This window comes from Lacerta agilis, chromosome 8 (assembly GCF_009819535.1).
Source record: "Lacerta agilis isolate rLacAgi1 chromosome 8, rLacAgi1.pri, whole genome shotgun sequence".
Taxonomy (NCBI): domain Eukaryota; kingdom Metazoa; phylum Chordata; class Lepidosauria; order Squamata; family Lacertidae; genus Lacerta; species Lacerta agilis.
In genome coordinates this window covers 37,950,564-37,969,454 of record NC_046319.1, presented here as the reverse complement: position 1 = coordinate 37,969,454, position 18,891 = coordinate 37,950,564, and the positions used below count along the sequence as shown (strand labels likewise).

The following is an 18,891-nucleotide window of genomic DNA, read 5'->3' as shown; positions in this document are numbered from 1 at the left end:
GGCATCTTGGCTGGCAGCTGTTGATAGCCCTCCCTTCCATGAACTTGTTTGCCAGTTTAACTTTCTCTTTAAGCAAATTGCAAATCCAGTAGCACCTTAGAGACCAACTAAGTTTGCTCTTGGTATGAGCTTTCGTGTGCATTCACACTTCTTCAGATACACCGAAACAGAAGTCAACAGCCCCTTATATATAGTGAGAGGGTGGGTATTACTCAGAAGGGTGGTGGGAATGGGTGATTGGCTGAAAGGTGTGGTAAACTAGTTGACGGCTGTTAGTGACTGCAATTGGTCTTACAGCAAAAAGCAAGGGGTGAGATGGCTAAAAATAGCTTTAGGTTCCTTCAGAATCCTGAGTCTGCCTCTGGGTTTTAGAGGAGACCCAGTGAGGATGTTATTCCTGCACAAAGTTCCAACCTCTTTTCAACCCCAGAAATGCAAGTTTCAAACGATAATTGTTTTTCCACCTCATTTAATTAAGTCTTAATATAATAATAAACTTTATTACGGTCATAGACCAGCAAATAATTAAGTCTTATACACTCTCCGCGGTTCCCTTCTCTCTTATCCACCTCTCTCTGTGTACAGAGTTACATCACTCACAGTCTTTGCCTGGTGTCTCTCTCCAAATTCTGAAATATTTATCTATTTTGTTTAGCTTTCCTCCCATGCTATACGAAGGGCTTCAAAGTTTCATGGGCTGTGGAGCTTTCCAATTACAAGGCTGCTGCTCATGTTGGTTTGACTGTTTATATAAGGGTGGGGCCAGCGCTTCCTTCCCTGTCCCATCACACACACCCTACTCCAGGCAACTTCCAGCCTGGGCATGTTCACATTATCATTATCATCATCATCATCATTCTAATTATATTTAATTTTATTACCCTCCCTTCACCAGCAGGTCCCAGGGTGGTCATATTTCCAATCCAGGGACTAGGACCCTGGGCAGACATCAGCACTGAAAACACCTGCTGCCCCAGCTAGGTTTGCACAAGCTGCTGGGGCAGCTCTATAAAGCCTGCCTGTCCTTGGCTGGATAGTTCCTTTGCTGTGTCCTACTGGACAGCTCCAGTGTCAAGGGGAACATAGCCACATAGCTCAAGGCAAGCAGAAATGGGTCACTGGCAACTTGCACAATAGAGTTTACTTTCCAGAGGCTACTTTGCCACCATCATGTGTACACCTTCCCCCGATCCAGAAAAGCCAATGTGAGGACGTACAGATGTTGGACTACGATTCCCATCATCTCTTGCTGAGACTGATGGGGGTTGTGGTCCAGCAATATGTGGATGGCACCAGGGCACCTGTCCCAGCCCCCAATGGATGCTACAGTCTACCACTGAAGCCTTGTAACATTTTATTCTGTGTCTGTTGCCATGCAATGCCATGCCATTAGTTACCCAATTCAAGTCACCAAATATCTCAGAAAACATGTGGGAATCACAACTCAGCCCTTTGATGCAACTGTGTTTCTGCCCATTGTAAGACCAGCAAGATAATTCCAGCCCAACCCGTCTGCAGCCTTGAGAGCAGCTTTTTCCAACCTAGGATGCCCTCCACACATCACTGGCATCCCTGACCACTGGCTATGCTGGCAGAGACTGATAGACACTGGAGTCCCAAACCTTTGGAGGGCGCCAGTTTGAGGGAGATGGGAGCAGAGAGAGTTAAGCACACCTTGTCCCTTGCTTCTGGAGCAGCAAGGTAATAAAAAGGAGAAATATCTATCTATCTATCTATCTATCTATCTATCTATCTATCTATCTATCATCTATCATCTATCCATCCATCTATCTGCTGTATATCAAAGAGGCCAAAGCAAAACAAGTCATGGTCAGTGGACTGTAGAGTGACCCTTTTCAAGGAGGGGTTTGTGCCTTCTTCTCCCCCCATTTGCAGCTCTCTCATACCTGGGCAGCAAGGGGAAATGTACTGTCTCTAGGTACTCAGCTCAGACCTGTGCACAAGCTTAAGATGCCAGCTTTTTATAGGGGTCCAAGAGCATCAGCTGGCTTGCCCTGGCCTCTCACTGCCAAGAGGCTTCCTTGGCTGGTGTGGTCTGTCCCCTTGCAGCTCTCTCTCATTTGCCTGGAGCTGGGGTGGGGCTGGTACACAGTCCTGATTCTGGCCCAGCATCCTTTAGGTCCTGAGTGCAGAACTTGTAGCAGGGCTCCAGCCCTGACAAACTCCTTCCCAGAGTCAGAAACACAATTCTGTTCAAAATGGTGTGTGAACACTGATTTGGACTCCTGAAATATAGCTCGGGGGTTACTCAGAGCACCAGTTTTGCCTGCAGATCGTCCCAGGCTTGATTCTGGCATTTCCAGGGAGGGCTGGAGGAGCCCCCTGCCTCATGCCCTGAAGAGCCACTGTCAGTCAGCATAGAGAGGACCGAGCTAGATGGGCCATGGGTCTGACTCAGTAAGGCAACTTCCTATATTGCAGTTACCATAGCTCACCTGCTTGGCATGCAGAAGGTCCCAGGCCCATTCCCCAGCATATCCACATAGGGCTGGGAATGTCGCCAGTCTGAAATCCTGGACAGCCTCTGCCAGCCAGTGAAGACAATCCTGAGACAGATTGACTCAGTAGAAGGCAAATTCCTCTCTTCCTATTTAAACAAGAACCATGAGATCTTATTATATTTAAAGGAAGTGTCATGGCTCAGTGAGATCACTTGCTTTGCATGCAGAAGGTTCAATCCCTGGCATCTCCAGGTAGAAACCACGTCAGTGTAGGCAATTCTGAATTGGATAAACCAGTGGTTTGACTTGGTCTAAGTCAGCTTCCTCTCTTCCTATGGATCTAGTTTACTAGGAGAAGTAAAGCAAGTCCTTTACTGGGAAGTGAGAAAGGAGCGAGGCAAGGGGAACTGGGGCATTTAGAGCACGCTGAAATACGGCTCCTTCTCTTTCTCAGGTGCAGGCACCTGCTCCAAAGCAGGCAAGTCCTCCTCTTCACCTCCTCCTGGGGACGGTGGCCCCTTAGCCTTGATGTCCCCATGCGGGGGAGCGTCAGGTTCCTTCTTCATGCTGGAGGCTGCATAGAATCTGTGCCTTGGCTGCTGCTCCACCTTCCCGCACTTGCAGAGCTTTTTGAAGGCCAGGCGGAACTTCTGGGACATGAGGTTGTAGATGATGGGGTTGATGGCGCTGTTGGCGTAGACGCAGACCCTGCAGAAGAGGATGAACCAGCGGTTCAGGTAGGGGCGCTCCATGAAGGAGTTCACCAGAACCAGAGTCCGGTAGGGCATCCAGAGGAGGGCAAAGAGGACTACCACCACGGCCAGCATTTTGGTCACCTGCAGAGGAGCCAAAAAAGAGAGAGGTGGCATGGGTGTATTTCACAAGTTGCAGGTTTTCAGCTGCTTTTTCCATTTGCTTGCCTGCTTGGGGTATCATAGATCAGAAAACTCTACACCAATTCTACATATTGCCAGGATCTGTTCCAGAAAGGTGTAGGAATGAGACAGATAGGCCATTTTTATATTGCATACATTTTCTTTGTGTTGACAAGATTTATGCAGCAAAAGTAAATTTTCTGCCCCCTTGAATGTTTAATGGGCATCCTGCATTTGGCAGGTGATGGATATCTGCACAGTAATTGAGCCGTACTGAGACTGAGAACATGCCTTTATATTAGAGATCGGGTTTGAAGGAGATGGTTGCACTTCCCTTGCACGTGATACAGATTTACTTGTGCTGCATAACTGCAAGATAACCAAAGTGTATTGTGGTCTCAGGATACTCTTGACACTTAATTTGACTCTTACACCTGGATTTTAAATGTTCAATAAATGCATGAATAAATCTGCTTTTTGGCTTATCGTAGATTTTAATTAGTTCTGAATGTTTTAAATCGTTGCTTTTACTGATAATCTCATTGTTTTATTCTTTTTGTAAATCACTTTCAGATTTATTTATTTATTTGCAATTAAGAGGTATATCAATTTTAATAAATAGATATGAGCAAATAAAAAGGGCATGGGATTGGGACAAACTCACAGAGAAGGACAGATCCATTGTATGACCATTTGCTATGAAATCTGGATGGAGCCTCTCTTTTCAGAGGCAAAACAAAATAAAAAATTCTTTCCAGTAGCACCTTAGAGACCAACTAAGTTTGTTCTTGGTATGAGGTATGGTATGCCTTTTCAGAGGCAGTCTATCTTACAATACTAGTTGCTGGGGAGCAACAATAAGGGAGATGGCTCTTCCTCTCATGCCTCTGCTGGAGGGTGTCCTGAAAGCATCTTTTGGCTATTGTGGGAAGCAGCATGCTGCAAAGCATTCAGTTAAAAAAAAAAATCCAAAGTAGGGCTGTTTCTTATTTTCTTAGTGCCTGGGGCCCAAATGCAGCTCTTGCACCACCATTCGACCATTGCTACCTTAGAGCACCCCTTTCCCGTGTGTAAACATGGAGAGATGGAACTGCAAAGTCTCTCCACTTGCTTACCTGGAAGACTAAGAACTTTTGGCTCCTCTTCTACAAAATGTTCCATTCCAGCTGGTCATTACAAGAGCTTTGCAGCTAAGAGCTTTGCTTTTTCCCCTTCTCCCTCCCAACCCTTCTTTTTGTGGCATGGAGGGAGTTGATAGAGAAACGTTAGAAGACGCAGCAAAATTCAATGAAGCTGAATTTTGGAAGATTCGGGACAGAGAAAGGAAAGCACTTCTTCATTCAGCGCACAGTTAAACTATGGAACTCGCTCCCGTGGTAGGCAGTGATGGCCACCAATTTGGACAGCTCTAAATGAGAATTGGGCAAACTCATGGAGGAAAGGGCTAGTGATGGCTGCTAGCCATTATGGCTATGCTCGGCCTCCGCAGCTGGAGGCAGTAATGCTTCTGAATGCCAGTTGCTGGAAACCAAAGGAGAGGAGAGTGCTGCTGCGCTCATGTTCTGCTTGAGGGCTTCCCACAGCTGTCTACCTGGCCACCATGAGAACAGGATGCTGGACTCAATGGGTCATTGGCTCTTCTTATGTCTCTTAAGGGCAGGGGATGCCCTATCACTGGAAGGCTTTTTTAACTGAAGTGTGGAATAAAGGTGCTTTAAATCAAACACATGCTTTTAGCATCATGACACCAGTTATCTGGAATTCTCATTTCAAAAGTGAAGCAAGCCCCAACATTGTGACATGTTCAACGTTTGTCAAAGGCTTTTCTCCCAAGCCTTCCCAAATTAGCTTGCTTTATTTCTGTCATTTTTAATCCTCATTGTTTATGATCTGTGTGTGTGTGTGTGTGTGTGTATACATACATATACATACATATATATATATATATATATATATATATATATATATATATATATATATATATATATATATAATTTCTCTAAACCACTCAGCGTTTCTCTGGATGTAGAGCAGTTTTACAAAACCACCAATGAACAGGTAGGAACAAGAGAAGCATTTCCCAGAGCCATCATCAGCCCTGGATTTGCAGGGTGCAAGTGGCACCGTCTATTGTACAGCTTCACTTTAGAATTCTCTTTTCAGCCTCCCCTTTTCATACCAGGACTCTTTCCAAAGCATCAAAACAAAACAGTGTCAAAGCCATTGCCACCGTGCAATGTTGATGAAGGCTCTCTGAGAATGCTTCTGGCTCCTTGCTTGGCAGACGGCAGTGGTGATAATTCAATGCAAATTCAATGGAAAGCCAACGTGTTGGCATGCCGAACGAGACAAATGTTGGCAGAGGGAAGGTGACACATCATAGGAGCGATTCTCTAAAAAGGACTTGGATCTGCTTGGAAATTCACATGTTACTATTTAGAAACCCTTTGTCCCTCCCTGCTCAGCTTGGGATTTATTTGTTTGTTAGTTGGGGAAGCAAATGCATTCTGCACATGCCCAGAAGCGCATCCTGATTCCTTATGCTCCATATAGGCCACTGAGATCTTCTGATGAGACACTTTTGGTGGCCCACTGTGCCCCTGAGTTTTGGTCAGCCAATCCTGACCAAAAGTCAATTCTGCTTTCTTTCAGACATGTTCGGATAGGGTTTTGGAATGTGCTGGGTTGTGTTTTTTTTTTTTAAACCAACTGTTTTTTATTGATAAGTTATTGATGTTTTTACTGTTGCTACTTTTGTATCATGGTTTTATGCTGTACAACACCTTCTTACATTTTCTCTGAAAGTGTGCTTTATAAATGTTAATATTAATCAGAGCATTGATATTAATTAAGAACTGAGAGGGGAGGTAAAATAAGCCAGGGAAACAATTGGAGGCTACAGCTGTGGTGTAAAGATGTGATCTGGATGCTGGGTCTGGCCACAGATTAGAGCTGCTAAGTTGGGGAGGATGGGAGCACAGGCCCCCCCCCAATCTTTAATAGATGGGTTAAAGAGGTGATTTCAGCAGGTGTATTTTGCATGACAGCTTCCTGCAGTTCTGTATCCCTACCTCACCAAAGATCAGGGCCAGGCAGACTTTAGCTTACAAGGCTATATATGGGTCCCTCCAAACCCCCCTTTTATTGCACATTCATCATGATTTGTGCTCATGATGGTATTGAGGTGGTCACATGCTTCTGAATGCCAGAACCTCTTTCCACCTGCAAAAGCTTTGTGCCAAACATACTGCTTGGTTTCCAGTCTGAGCAAACCCCATAACCTTCATTTGAAACCCTTTAACTTTTTATCTTATAAATGTTCCAGTTTATTTTATTTGCCGCACTTCTGTTGTGCTGTCATGCAAATATGCCCTTTTACATGGCAGTAATGAAGTAACGTATCTGGATGCAAAGATCCTCAGTTTAAGATGGTTTTAATTTTTGTTTTTAACTAGTTTGTTTTTATTTTTCTGTTTTATAATCAATATTTGTAAATGTAAGCTGCCTTCAATCCCAACTTGGGAGAAAGGCAGGATATAAATATATTTAATCCATCAATCAATAACACTGGGGGAGCATCGCACAACAACTAAGAGAGCGAAATGATGTGTGGACGGTCCAGAACAAATCCGCCACTAACACACTATGATTGTGTCAATCATAGAATACACTGCTGAGCTTCTGGACCTCTTGCCAGCACAACACTGTTCTCTCCCGTCCCCCTGAAAGCCTGAACCTGCCTGCTCATTGGCCTGAACTTGGCAGCACTTGGAAATCTCCAGAGGGCTCTGCGTTACCTGCTTCCTGGAGGAGACAGGCACTCTGGTTCTTGAGCCACTGGCCTTGCTCCGGCTGGCCTCTGTGCCATTCCTCTCTTTGCCGATCCTTACTTTGCAACTCTGGTCTTGCCAGCGTTGGGTGCAGGCAGTGGGCTGGTGTGGGATGGGGCTGTGGAAGAGGACCCTCCCGATGAGACCATAGAGCACTGTGGCGAGGAACAAAGGGGTGACGAAGAAGAGGGCGAAGTCGAGGAGGTAGATGGGCAGGTAGAGGTTGCGGGAGACCTTGTAGCCGCACTCCAGCTGCTGGCTTTTGTTGACAGCAATGTCCACCAGGAAAAACCACAGGGTGCAGTACACTGAGGTGAGGATCCAGACAAAGGTGATAATGCGCTTGGCCCGCGACACTGTGCACATCGCCTGCGCTTTCATTGGGTGGCAGATAGCAATGTACCTGGCAAAGATAAGGAGGAAGTTATTTGTGAGTAAAGACATAACACTGTGCTGAAACAGCAGTGGGGAAGCTCTAAGCCATGGGCCTCAGGAGGCCCACCTGGCCTCCCCTTTCAACATGCCAGGTTGCTTTGGCTAAGCCACACGGACTTGCCCTACATGGGATGCCACTTATTGTTTAACACTGATTTGGGGCAATGTTAATTAATTGCCTCCGCATAGAAACAGGAAAATTGGACCCATCCAAAGGGCATGTTTCAAGATGGAGAGAGAAGCTGGGCAGGCAGTAGGCAGCAGGCTGCCCAGTGATGGTCCAGTGCCACTGGGATGCCACTGGGGGCCAAGGACCACATCTGTATGAAGTGGCAGAATGAGGATGGAAATACCCTGAATGATGGGCAGGGATGTGAAGATCTCCTGGGGGGAGAGACTGGGAGAGAGAGAAAAGCTCCCAGGTGATACCTGGGAGGGGTTTTATTTTCTCTAAGGGTGGGGATCAACAACTACTTTCATACAGAGAGAAGATACTTGTGCATTGTTTTTTCATCTTAGACTGATTTCCTCCTCCCTTACTTTTTAGGCTGCTGCTGTTCAAGGTGTATCTGGGTGCACTGTTTAATTCTGTGTTGTTAACCACCCCATGGTGCTTTGACAAAGAGCGGCATATAGATTTATGATAGAAATAAAATAGATGGATATCCCTGCACCAGAGTCTAAATCAGGGGTGTGGAACTTGTGGTCCTTCAGATGTTGCTAGACTACAACTCCCATCATTCGTGGCCATTAGCCATGCTGGCTGTGGCTGGTGGGAATGGAGTCCAACACAATCTCAAGGGCAACACATTGGATACCCCTGGTCTAGTAGAATGGAGCTACTCCTAAGAATCTTTTCTTACCTTTCCACAGTGAAGGCAGTGATGGAACAGGATGATGCATTGATGCCCAAGTACTGAAAGAAGGTGATGCCAAGACACCCGGCAAACCCATAGATCCACGTTCCTGCCAGGCTGTCAGAGATGTTGGGCAGGCCAGCAGCCACCAGAACCATCAGATCAGCCACAGCCAGGCTAACCAAGTAGCAGTTGGTGGGAGTCCTCATCTCACGGGTGGTGATGACCACCAGCACCACCATGACGTTGCCAATGATGCCAACTCCGCAGATGCCCAACACCAGGAAGACGGAGATGACCTTGTATTCGAGAACATCCAGTGGGCTATCGCTGCCCACCAGGGATATGTTGGTGGGGCTGTCGAACTTGCTGCTGCTGCTGTTCTCCATGGCTGGACTGGAAGCAAGGAAGGTTTACTGGTTGTTGGGTCAAGAGAGGGGCAGAATTAGATTTCACAGAGCAAGTTCTCCTCCTTCCCATTTAACCCCATCAGCACTTTTCATCAGCCAGACAGGGAAGTCCTGAAAGTACACAGATCAGACAATTTAAAAAGGGAAACATACCACAGGGAAGGATCTACATGTTTGTTTGTTTTTTAAAAATGGTTACAAATATTGAGAAAACATAAAGAGACTAGGTAAAGGTAAAGGACCCCTGACAGTTCAGTCCAGTCGCAGATGACTCTGCGGTTGTAAATCTCGCTTTACAGGCCAAGGAAGCCAGTGTTTGTCCGCAGGCAGTTTTTCCTGGTCATGTGGCCAGCATGACTCAGCCACTTCTGGCACAATGGAACACTGAAACCAGAGCAGCGCACGGAAACGCTGTTTACCTTCCCACCAGAGCGGTACCTATTTATCTACTTGCACTTTTTTGGCATGCTTTCGAACTGCTAGGTTGGCAGGAGCTGGGACCAAGCAATGGGAGCTCACCCCGTCACGGGGATCTGAACCACCGACCTTCTGATCGGCAAGCCCTAGGCTCTGTGGTTTAGACCACAGCGCCACCCACAGGTATAATTAAATTAGATTCTATAATGCCACATTCACACCATACATTTAATGCACTATGTTAGCACTTTAAACATTATGGCTTCCCATCACCACCCAAAAAAATCCTGGTCGTTAGTAAGTTAGTTAGTTTATTACGGGTACTGAGAGTTGTTAGCAGACCCCTAGTCCCCTCTCAGAGCTGCAGTTTCCAGAGTAGTGTAACATTCAATCCTTCTTCACAGGCAACTTGTTGAACAATAGCTCTGTGAGGGGAATAGGGGTTTCCTAACAACAACAGCACCTTTAACAACCCACAGCTCCCAGGATTCTCTGGGGAAAGCAGTGACTGTTTAAAGTGGTATCATAGGGCTTTAAATGTATAGTGTGAATGTGGCCTAAGAATTCTGTTGGGGTACATGGATCTACTAGCAGGTATTATGGTCCCTGTATGTTAGTTGTTTCACTTTTATATTGGTGATGTGGTAGTGTAATAATTGTTATTATCATTATTTCGTTTATATACCACTTAATGCCAAAATAGGCTTCTAAGCAGTTTAAAAATAAATAAACAGAAACTAATTACACAATATTCTTAAAATGCACAGTAATTAAAAATACAACATTAAAATGCACAACAAAACACACCATGCCTAATTTTCACACCTCTATCATCACCCCTCTTCCACATTTATTTTGTAAATTCTCCTCATTGCGGAGTTGCTCCATCCCCTTGGTTATTTGGCCACCCTTCTCTGCAACCTTTCCAGCCTGCTGATTCTGTGTGGTTGGTGCTGTTTTAGCCAGATTTCACCCGCAGCCTGAACATCAGAAAAAAAGGGAATAATTCTCACAGGGCTTAACTCCAAGTAAACATTAAGAGGATTTCACTGTTAACTAATTAACTGGCTGGTGCTTTGTTGGCATTGTCCCATGACAGGGTCTTATTGTTGGCAGTTCTCTGTTTATGGAATGCCCTCCCTGGAGATATGTGTTTGTCTTCCTTTTTATTAACATTTAGGAGCAATTTTAAAACATTCCCATTCACCCAAGGCTTTATGGCTAAAATATACTGTTCCAAGTAACCTTCCTTGAAATTATTAGCTGTTGTCAGGGAACAGGCAGCGCCCAGTGGGGCAGTGCAGGGGCTGTCAGGGGATAGAGAGCCCCAGCACCACAGGGATAGCAGGGGAATCTCCAGCGGGAGCCACAGGTAGGAAAGCAGCCCAGCGGAGAGGGGGCTGGGGGATGCTCCAGAGACCCAAGACCCACTCAGTGGGCACAGACAAGAGGGAGCAACGACAGTTCCGTCGCCCCAATTACGTAGGGGTGTCAAGCGTAAGGAGGGTAGGAGGAGAGTGGGGGTGCCCAAGTTCTTATGTTGGGGGAGCTCCTGAAAAGCACCACTTCCGGGATCTGAAAGTGACTAAGCTGGTCGTGGACTTTTGAGCTCTGCACTGTACATATCTGCACAATAAAACCTGTAAATATACGGAACCCGAGTCGAGCCTCTTTACTCGCGAGAAACTTTACACGCAGAACCCTTACAGCTTACAGTTGTGGTGGTATGTGACTGGTTTTTTTAAATAAAAAAATAGATGTTCTTCACTATAATAATAATAATAATAATAATAATAATAATAATAATAGTTGTTGTTCAGTCGTTCAGTCGTGTCCGACTCTTCGTGACCCCATGGACCAGAGCATGCCAGGCACGCCTATCCTTCACTACCTCTCGCATATATTATTATTATTATTATTATTATTATTATTATTATTAATTACATATACTCCGCCCATCTGGCTGGGTTTCCCCAGCCACTCTGGGCTGCTTCCAACAAGAGATTAAAAATACATTAAAACATCAGTCATTAAAAACTTCCCTAAACAGAGCTGCCTTCAGATGTCTTCTAAACATCAGATAATTGTTTATCTCTTTGACCTCTGGTGGGAGGGCGTTCCACAGGGCAGGCGCCACTACCGAGAAGGCCCTCTGCCTGGTTCCCTGTAACTTTGCTTCTCGCAGTGAGGGAACCGCCAGAAGGCGGCGCTGGACCTCAGTGTCTGGGCAGAATGATGGGGGTGGAGACGCTCCTTCAAGTATACTGGGACGAGGCCGTTTAGGGCTTCAAAGGTCAGCACCAACACTTTGAATTGTGCTTGGAAATGTACTGGGAGCCAATGTAGGTCTTTCAAGACCGATGTTATGTGTTCTTGGCAGCCGCTCCCAGTCACCAGTCTAGCTGCCGCATTCTGGATTAGTTGTCATTTCCGGGCCACTGCTTTTTAAAGCTTTTAATGCTTTAAAAAATTGTATTGTTTTGCTATTTTGTTGTTTGCTAGCCTGGAAAGAGAAGATAGAAATCTGATCAGTCCATAAATAGACCTTTACCTTCATGTAATAATGGGGTCCATGACTCAAACACGGACTCTGCGATGCAGGGCTCTTAAAGGACCCCTTGCCATTCACACTTTATCAGGGCCTTCTTCTTTCTCCACCAGCTTCAATGGAAAGGAAACCTAAAGATGAGCTTTATACTTCCAGGGTATACCCATGATAACCTCAGTGTTTGCCTTTTTATAACAAAATGCCTATTCTTGCCTTCCTACCAGGCACGAACACAAAGGAACCCAGGGCAGCTGTGAGAAGCAAAGGTGAGCATGGAAGTGGTGGAGAGGCAAGAATGTGCCAGAAAAAAACGGCCAGATGTATAGTGAGCAGTGCAGCTCTTGACTGACCTAGTCAATCAGCTTGATTTTAGCAAGAGCCAGCAGAGCAGGGGAACAGGCTTCTGCATACTGATAGCCCTCCTGGAGATGCCCACTACTACCACCAGAGAAGGGAAACCCTGGAGCCGGGTGTGTGTGGGGGGGGGGGTCCATGCTTGGTGCTCCTGAGCTGGAACATTGCAGTGCATTGATGTGTTTGCATTTAATTGAATAATGAATTGATTAATCCATTTAAAAAAAAACAGGAAATTGACCAATTTAGAAACCTTCTGTCGGTTTACCGCCATAAGGTTTATTAGATTTTGATGCATTCCTTTGCTCTCTCTCTCTTTCTCTCCGCTTACTGCCTCTCCTTCCCTGATGCGCTGCCTTATCTGGAAAGATGCTACACTCAGTGTGTACTGAGGAGGGATTTGAACAGAGCGGCTGCTTCCCCCAATCTTAACTAAACCTTTTTCTGCTGCTGTTGAGCGTAAAGGGCACAAAACATGGCTGAAGTCAGTAGATGCCAGCCCATTCCAACAGGCACACCCTCTCCCTCTGGGCTTTCCCTTTTGATCTAATTTTGTGTCAGCGTTGCCCTTCCTCTGGTGCCCAGGTGACCGGCCACTTCACAGATTCTTACGGCAACCTGTATTATTCTCTCCAAGTGCCCACAATGTGAGTTTTGGACTTGAGATAACATGCCATGGCCGAGAAAGGGAGACACAGCCACACGAATCCTCACTGAAATCAAACCATTGCCTTGTCTTCCAGCAATTTATGTATTTATTATTAAATTTATATCCTGCCTTTCCTCCCCAAGGAGCCCAGAGTGGCCATCAGAAGGGTAGATGGACATGGAAGTGGTGGAGAGACAAGAATGGGATCAAAAGATGCCAAACATTTAGTTTCATTAACCCTTTATTGGCCTAATTTGCCCAAGTGGCATCCTTCCTGCTGTTGATGGAGATTCTTCTCTGTTCCTTTTCTCTCTTTTTTTTGGGGGGGGGCAGCCTCATCAAGACAGGAAAGATTAGGAAAGAAGGAAGGAAGGAAGGAAGGAAGGAAGGAAGGAAGGAAGGAAGGAAGGAAGGAAGGTTTAAGCAAGAAGCCTGGTTGAGAATGCAGTCTGGTTGCATTCAATGTGACCTTTGCAAAGTATGCAGGAAGGTTGCATTCAAGGTGTCTCTCACAGGCAAAGTGTCAAAGGGGAGAATTCTAATAGATTAACTCCATGGTTTGCCAAGGCATCTTAAAGGTGCAAAGCATGACAGGTTACCTTGCCAACTGAGCTTTACCCAAACATTTACTGCAAAAGGGCTGCTGCTGGATTTGTTGGCTCTGTGTCCTGTCACCTAAAACCTGTTTGCTCCTCCTCCTCCTCCTAAATATCGTTCAAGAATCCCCAGATCTTTTCTGCTTCTTTCTCTGGGATAGGCAAACTATACCCACAATGGAGCCTGTCCCTGCAGGTGCCTTTACACATTGAAATCTATTGGATCATCTCATTTAGGGAGAAGGGCTGTAGCTCAGCAGCAGAGCACCTGCATTGCATGCAGAAGGACGCAGTTTCCATCTCCAGTTAGGGCTAGGAAATGCTCTCTGCTTGAAACCCTGAGAAGCTGCTACCAGTCCGTGAAGACAATGCCGAGTTAGATGAACCAGTTGCCTGGCTTGGTATAAAGCAATTCCTTAAATGGTCTGGTAAAGACTTTCTCCAAAGCAGACAAGTAACCATCCAGGAGATCACCCTCTTTCCTCCCTCTTTCCAAAACCTATTGCATTGATTTTTTTTTAAAAGCAAAACAAAACCGGGAACTAACTTTTCCTGCAAAACTTACCTTCTTTTTTTGCATCATTCTTAGATCCTGGATGAAACTGGAGGCAACAGAGGAAGGAGAGTTAAAGGCATGCAGCATCCCTCACCTCCTCTCCTCTCAGTCCTGCTTTGCCGGAGTGCCTTCCTCCGTATCTCCTGCCTCTTCTACAGCATCTGCCTGCCTGCCTCTCTCCCTCCCTCCCTTTTCTGTGTGGCTCATGCAGTTTTTGCTGGCAGATATGAGGGGGACCCCTCGTCAGCTACCCCTGGTCAGCTGATGTAACTCCACTCTGCCAGGGCTGCGGTATGAGAGAAGAGACCCTCTCTTTGTTGCTTCCCTGGGATAAATTGCAATCAGCATTGTTTAACACACCATCAGGGAGTGCAGGAAGCACAAATGAAAAAAGTGCTGCTGCTCATCTGTCAGGGTTTTTATTTCTTTTTTTTTCTTTGCTTGCTCTGTTGGCCAAGTGAGGGATATTTTGACAGCTGTCACCAAGTGGAAAAGCACTCAAGTCCAGACAGGAGGCGTGACCTAGGGAGGGGAGGGGCCTGCTGAGAGTCCTGAGGGCCAGATAGTGAAGCCTTGAGGGCCACATTCAACCCCAGAGCCCCACCTCTGCTTTACAGAATTATCTTCATCCCCAAGTCGAGCATATGAAGCTGGTTCTGACTCAGACCTTTGGTAAAACTAACCCAGTATTGTCTACTCTGACTTGCAGAGATTCTCCAAGGCCATCTCTTTCCCTCAGACTATGCTGTCAGGAGCTGTCATCCAAGCTGAGGTCATCAGCTTGGTGGCGCCTGCTCTTGAGCCATCTCTGAGGGCAGAATTTTATCACCACTGGAAAGTCCTGATATGTGACCTTCTCTAGGACACAGAGCGTCAGTTATGTCTTCTGTGGACAATATGGGGTGGATTCAGTGTTTTGACCTCTCTGTAGGGTCTGGCCTATATAGTTATTTCAGAATGGATGCGTCAGCCAAAGGGCTTGAGTTCAGTTCCTTGTCCATCCACAAATTCTTTCAGTGACCTTGGGCAAATTGCCTAGGCTTTGCAAAAATAGTTACTCGGGCTCTGAAAACAATTCAGTGAGAAATGTGTCATTTTACGGCTTTGCCAATCATCCTGCTTAATATTTGAAAGCAAATTGTATCAATTACACACAGACAGACAAACACACACACACACACTTTCCTCTTCTTGCTATCAGCTCCTGGGTTATTCAAGGAGTTCCAGATCAAGTCTGCTTCAAAGAAAAGAAAAGAGCCCCCCCCTACCTGCCTGTACTCCTGCAGATCTTGTCGTTCCCCTAAGATACTGAGTGCTGATACCTCTCTCTGGCACAGGGGTGTCAATCTGAATAAAATATTGTGGGGGCCCAGGAAATCCCCGCCCTGCATAATCAATCACACGATGCAGTGCGCACACACCATTTAAATGGTAATGCCCATCAACTTTGTAGGGGGCCAGCCCCCTCAAATGTTTTTTTTTGGGGGGGGGGCAAAACTCCCACAGCCTCTAGGAGTTGGCTCCTATGCTCTGGCACCTGATTTGGGCTACATAAGAATCTACATTCAGAGATTGAGTCTACTAGTGGTATAGTATGACATTCAGCCTAGTGCCCTCAGATGCTTCAGACTCCAACTCTCAGCAGCTGCTGCCAACATGAGCAGTGGTCAGGGATGATGGGAATTGTAGTCCAGCTATGTTGTGGGGGCCACCAGGTTGGGGAACTCGTGTGTATAGAATGGTGATAGAGGTGAGCAAACAACACAGGGTGTTGTGCTCACACACATTGAATTACCTATGCACCTTTTGGAAGTACAATGGCGTTCTGTGTACAACTTAAGGGTAAATTCTGTTTGTGAAGTCAACTAGCCAAGAGGGGGATGGGTGCAGGTATTGCTTAGCAACCAGGTGGAGATGCATGATGTTTGCTGAAGTAGCATGTGTCCAATTGGCTGAAGGAGTTTTTCTTCTATATATTTAGGTGAATGTCTCCCTGCTATATACAAGGCCTAAAGTAAGAAAGACAAAACCTGAGAAGTATAGTTTTAATTGAATTTTTCTTAAATCTAGCTGACCCCTTCTAAATAGAATAGAATAAATTCAAATATATTCTCAGTAAGTTGGGAAAAATGCAGTGAAAGGGTAACATTTTGTTATATATGGTAGACCTGCAAAGTGATATCTAAATTTTGGACAGAAATCTTTGATGAAATTTATAAAATTGCTAACCAAAATCTTCAATCTAAACCACAATTAGCTTTATTGATAATATTTGATAACTCAGAACAGAATATAGTTTTTAACAGTCTTATTTTTTTTGGTAACAGCAGCTAGATTGGTAATAGCAAAACACTGGAAAACTTCTCATTCTAATTTATTTGATTTTGGTGCCAAGAAGTTTGGCAGATTTCCCTCATGGGAAATTTATTCGATAAAATGAAAGCACAAAGTAAAGATCCATAAGTTGACAAATTTCATGTTGTGTGGTATAAATGTATTAAATATGTGTCTATGTCAAAAAAAAAATCTTCAAAATCCAGCTCTGTAAACCCATGAAACATTTTGGACAGCTACACTTGGGAACCTGAAAATTTGAATAATAATGAAATGGACTTACATGCCAAAATGTAATGTCTCAAACTTTACAACTCCTTTCACTAGGTCTATTTATGTTATTGTTAATGATGTTGTGTGTTTTAATTGTTACACACACACACACACACACACACACACACAAATGTATGAGAAAGACAAAACTTCTCTGTTTATTTCTCCACATATTATACACGGATCTTGTTTAGTTTTCCTCCATAAAGTGTTACCAGGATTTCTCTCTCTGGAGAAATTGCTTACAATATTGCAAACAGTGTGGAACATTAATTCAACAGTCACAGTTCAACGGCAACACAACAGGAGATCTGGAGATTGCATAGACTCTCCACATTTCATTTTTCACAGGAACTAATATTTACATTGCATATGTGTAAGTATACAAGATTCAGGTAGGTAGCCATGTTGGTCTGACACAGTCAAAATAAATAAATAATAATAATAATAAATTGTCCAGTAGCACCTTAGAGTCCAACTAAATTTGTTTTGGGTATAAGCTTTCGTGTGCATGCACACTTCTTCAAGTGTGCATGCACATGAAAGCTTATACCCAGAACAAACCTAGTTGGTCTCTAAGGTGCTACTGTAAGTAAACAAATAAGATACACCCCCATACTTTTTGGTACACAAAAAGTGAGCAAGAAATTGTGGGATTCCATAGCCAGAAAATGAAGTTATTGCTTTCTGGGAATGATCCTAGCTCAACAACCTTGGGAACAGCCTGCTATCTTACTTTTACCTTCAGTGGTTCAAATGATATTGTAAAGCAGTGGGATAAAAATGCTGCACGCCCCTGATATTTTGGGGAAGAACTGAAGCTCAGGACTGCAGCACATACAGTATTTGCATACTGAAGGTCCCAGGTTCAGTCCCTGATGTCATCTTCAGGCAGGTCTAGGAATTCCCTTGCCTGAAACCCTGGAGAGCTGCTGCCAGTCAGTATAGACATTACTGAGCTAGATGGACCAACAGTCTGAATATAAGGCAAAGTTCCCTTTGGGTGGAACCTTCTAGGAGACACAATCACTGGTGGTTGGTGGAGCCAGAGACAAAAGTGGGTGTGGCCAGCATGATGGCCATGACTCTTACCTTTGTATGGTGGGCTACATTCCAACCATGCCAAAGTCAGAGGTTTCTAAACTCACGCCTGTGTCTCTATCCATCTTCCATCCAGACAAGCAAGAGGCATTCTCACAGTTCAAGAACTCATCCCAGCTCAGGCAAATGCACTTGAGCAGGGCTGGTACAAAGGGTGTAGACTTGGGAAATTTCTGAGGGCAAGACAGAGGTTCATATGTGGCTCTCGGGTCTGAGGTTGCCAATCCCTGTGCTATGGGAAATAAGGAAATAAGAAGCCTGCTTTAAACCAGTGGTGGCTTTCTACAAGTTGGGGTGGGGGTGGGCTTGAACTTCAACTCCTCTCGGCCCAGCCAGCATATTGAATGGCCAAAGATGGCAGAAGCTGTCATCCAACAACATCAGGAGGGTGACAGGTTGCTCACCACTGGTTTAAGCTCTGGTGATTCTTTCCACATTTAGCTCTGAGGGCAGCATGGGGTGGTGGCTGAGGGAAGGGGGGTCTCGTGCTTTCACCCACACCTTGTTGTTAGGGCCCACAAAGCAGAGAGGGTTTCAACCTGTCAGAAGACCAAAGACCAAGAAGTTGATTTTGTATTTCTGCAGCAGCCAAAGGAGAAGGAAAGACTCGACTGTTGTTCTGGGTAATAGTTTGAGCTGAGAGATACTGAGGCAATTCTGCCTTGGGAGATTGGAAGGGAAGATTTCTGTGGATTAACATAAAATCAGAGCAGAGCTGAGGTGGAAGTGAGGGTGACTCACTTACAGGCCTATTATGAGAGGGTGGAGAGAGGGGGAGAGAGAAGAGATTTTGTCTGCTTCCATGGTGGATCGCTCATCATCAAGCAACCCCCACCTCACCTCTGTCTCTGTGCAGTTTTCCCAGCAAGCGGCTCAGTCCTCAAACCATTAAGCCACAGCCATTTCATCTGCTCAGCCAAAGGTTTCAGAGATGCCTTAGTATGGTTTTGCACTGGGCACCAGTCCTACCACTAGGCAGGGTCCTTTCTATTGTGCATTCATGTTTATTTGAGTTGATGATTGTGTTGGGATGGCTAGATGCCATTCTATTTCCAATACTGTTTTGGCTGAAAACACATTTGCGTGGACATATGTTTCATTTTCAACCAGTGCATGTCCCATAACTTCCCACTGAAATACTGTCACTTTTAAAACCACAAAGATTCCAGTTTTTGGTTTTTTTTGTCCTTCTTC

General features: G+C 45.2%; 1 protein-coding gene across 1 annotated transcript; it reads right to left on the bottom strand.

Annotated features, from left to right (window-relative positions):
• Nucleotides 1–2,473: 2,473 nt before the first annotated feature.
• LOC117051000 (thyrotropin-releasing hormone receptor-like) lies at nucleotides 2,474–8,956 on the bottom strand. Its single transcript, XM_033157003.1, has 3 exons — nucleotides 8,466–8,956; nucleotides 7,135–7,570; nucleotides 2,474–3,298 (listed from the first exon to the last, which is right to left on the bottom strand). The coding sequence occupies exons 1-3, from the start codon at nucleotides 8,846–8,848 to the stop codon at nucleotides 2,879–2,881; spliced, it is 1,239 nt and encodes a 412-aa protein (XP_033012894.1). The 5' UTR covers nucleotides 8,849–8,956; the 3' UTR covers nucleotides 2,474–2,878.
• Nucleotides 8,957–18,891: the final 9,935 nt, after the last annotated feature.

Coding starts and splice junctions, on each gene's coding strand:
- LOC117051000 (XM_033157003.1), bottom strand. CDS start 8,848: ATGGAGAACAGCAGCAGCAGCAAGTTCGACAGCCCCACCAACATATCC. Junction 7,571..8,465: donor ACTGCCTTCACTGTGGAAAG/GTAAGAAAAGAT, acceptor TATCTTTGCCAG/GTACATTGCTATCTGCCACC. Junction 3,299..7,134: donor CTGTCTCCTCCAGGAAGCAG/GTAACGCAGAGC, acceptor GCTCCTCTGCAG/GTGACCAAAATGCTGGCCGT.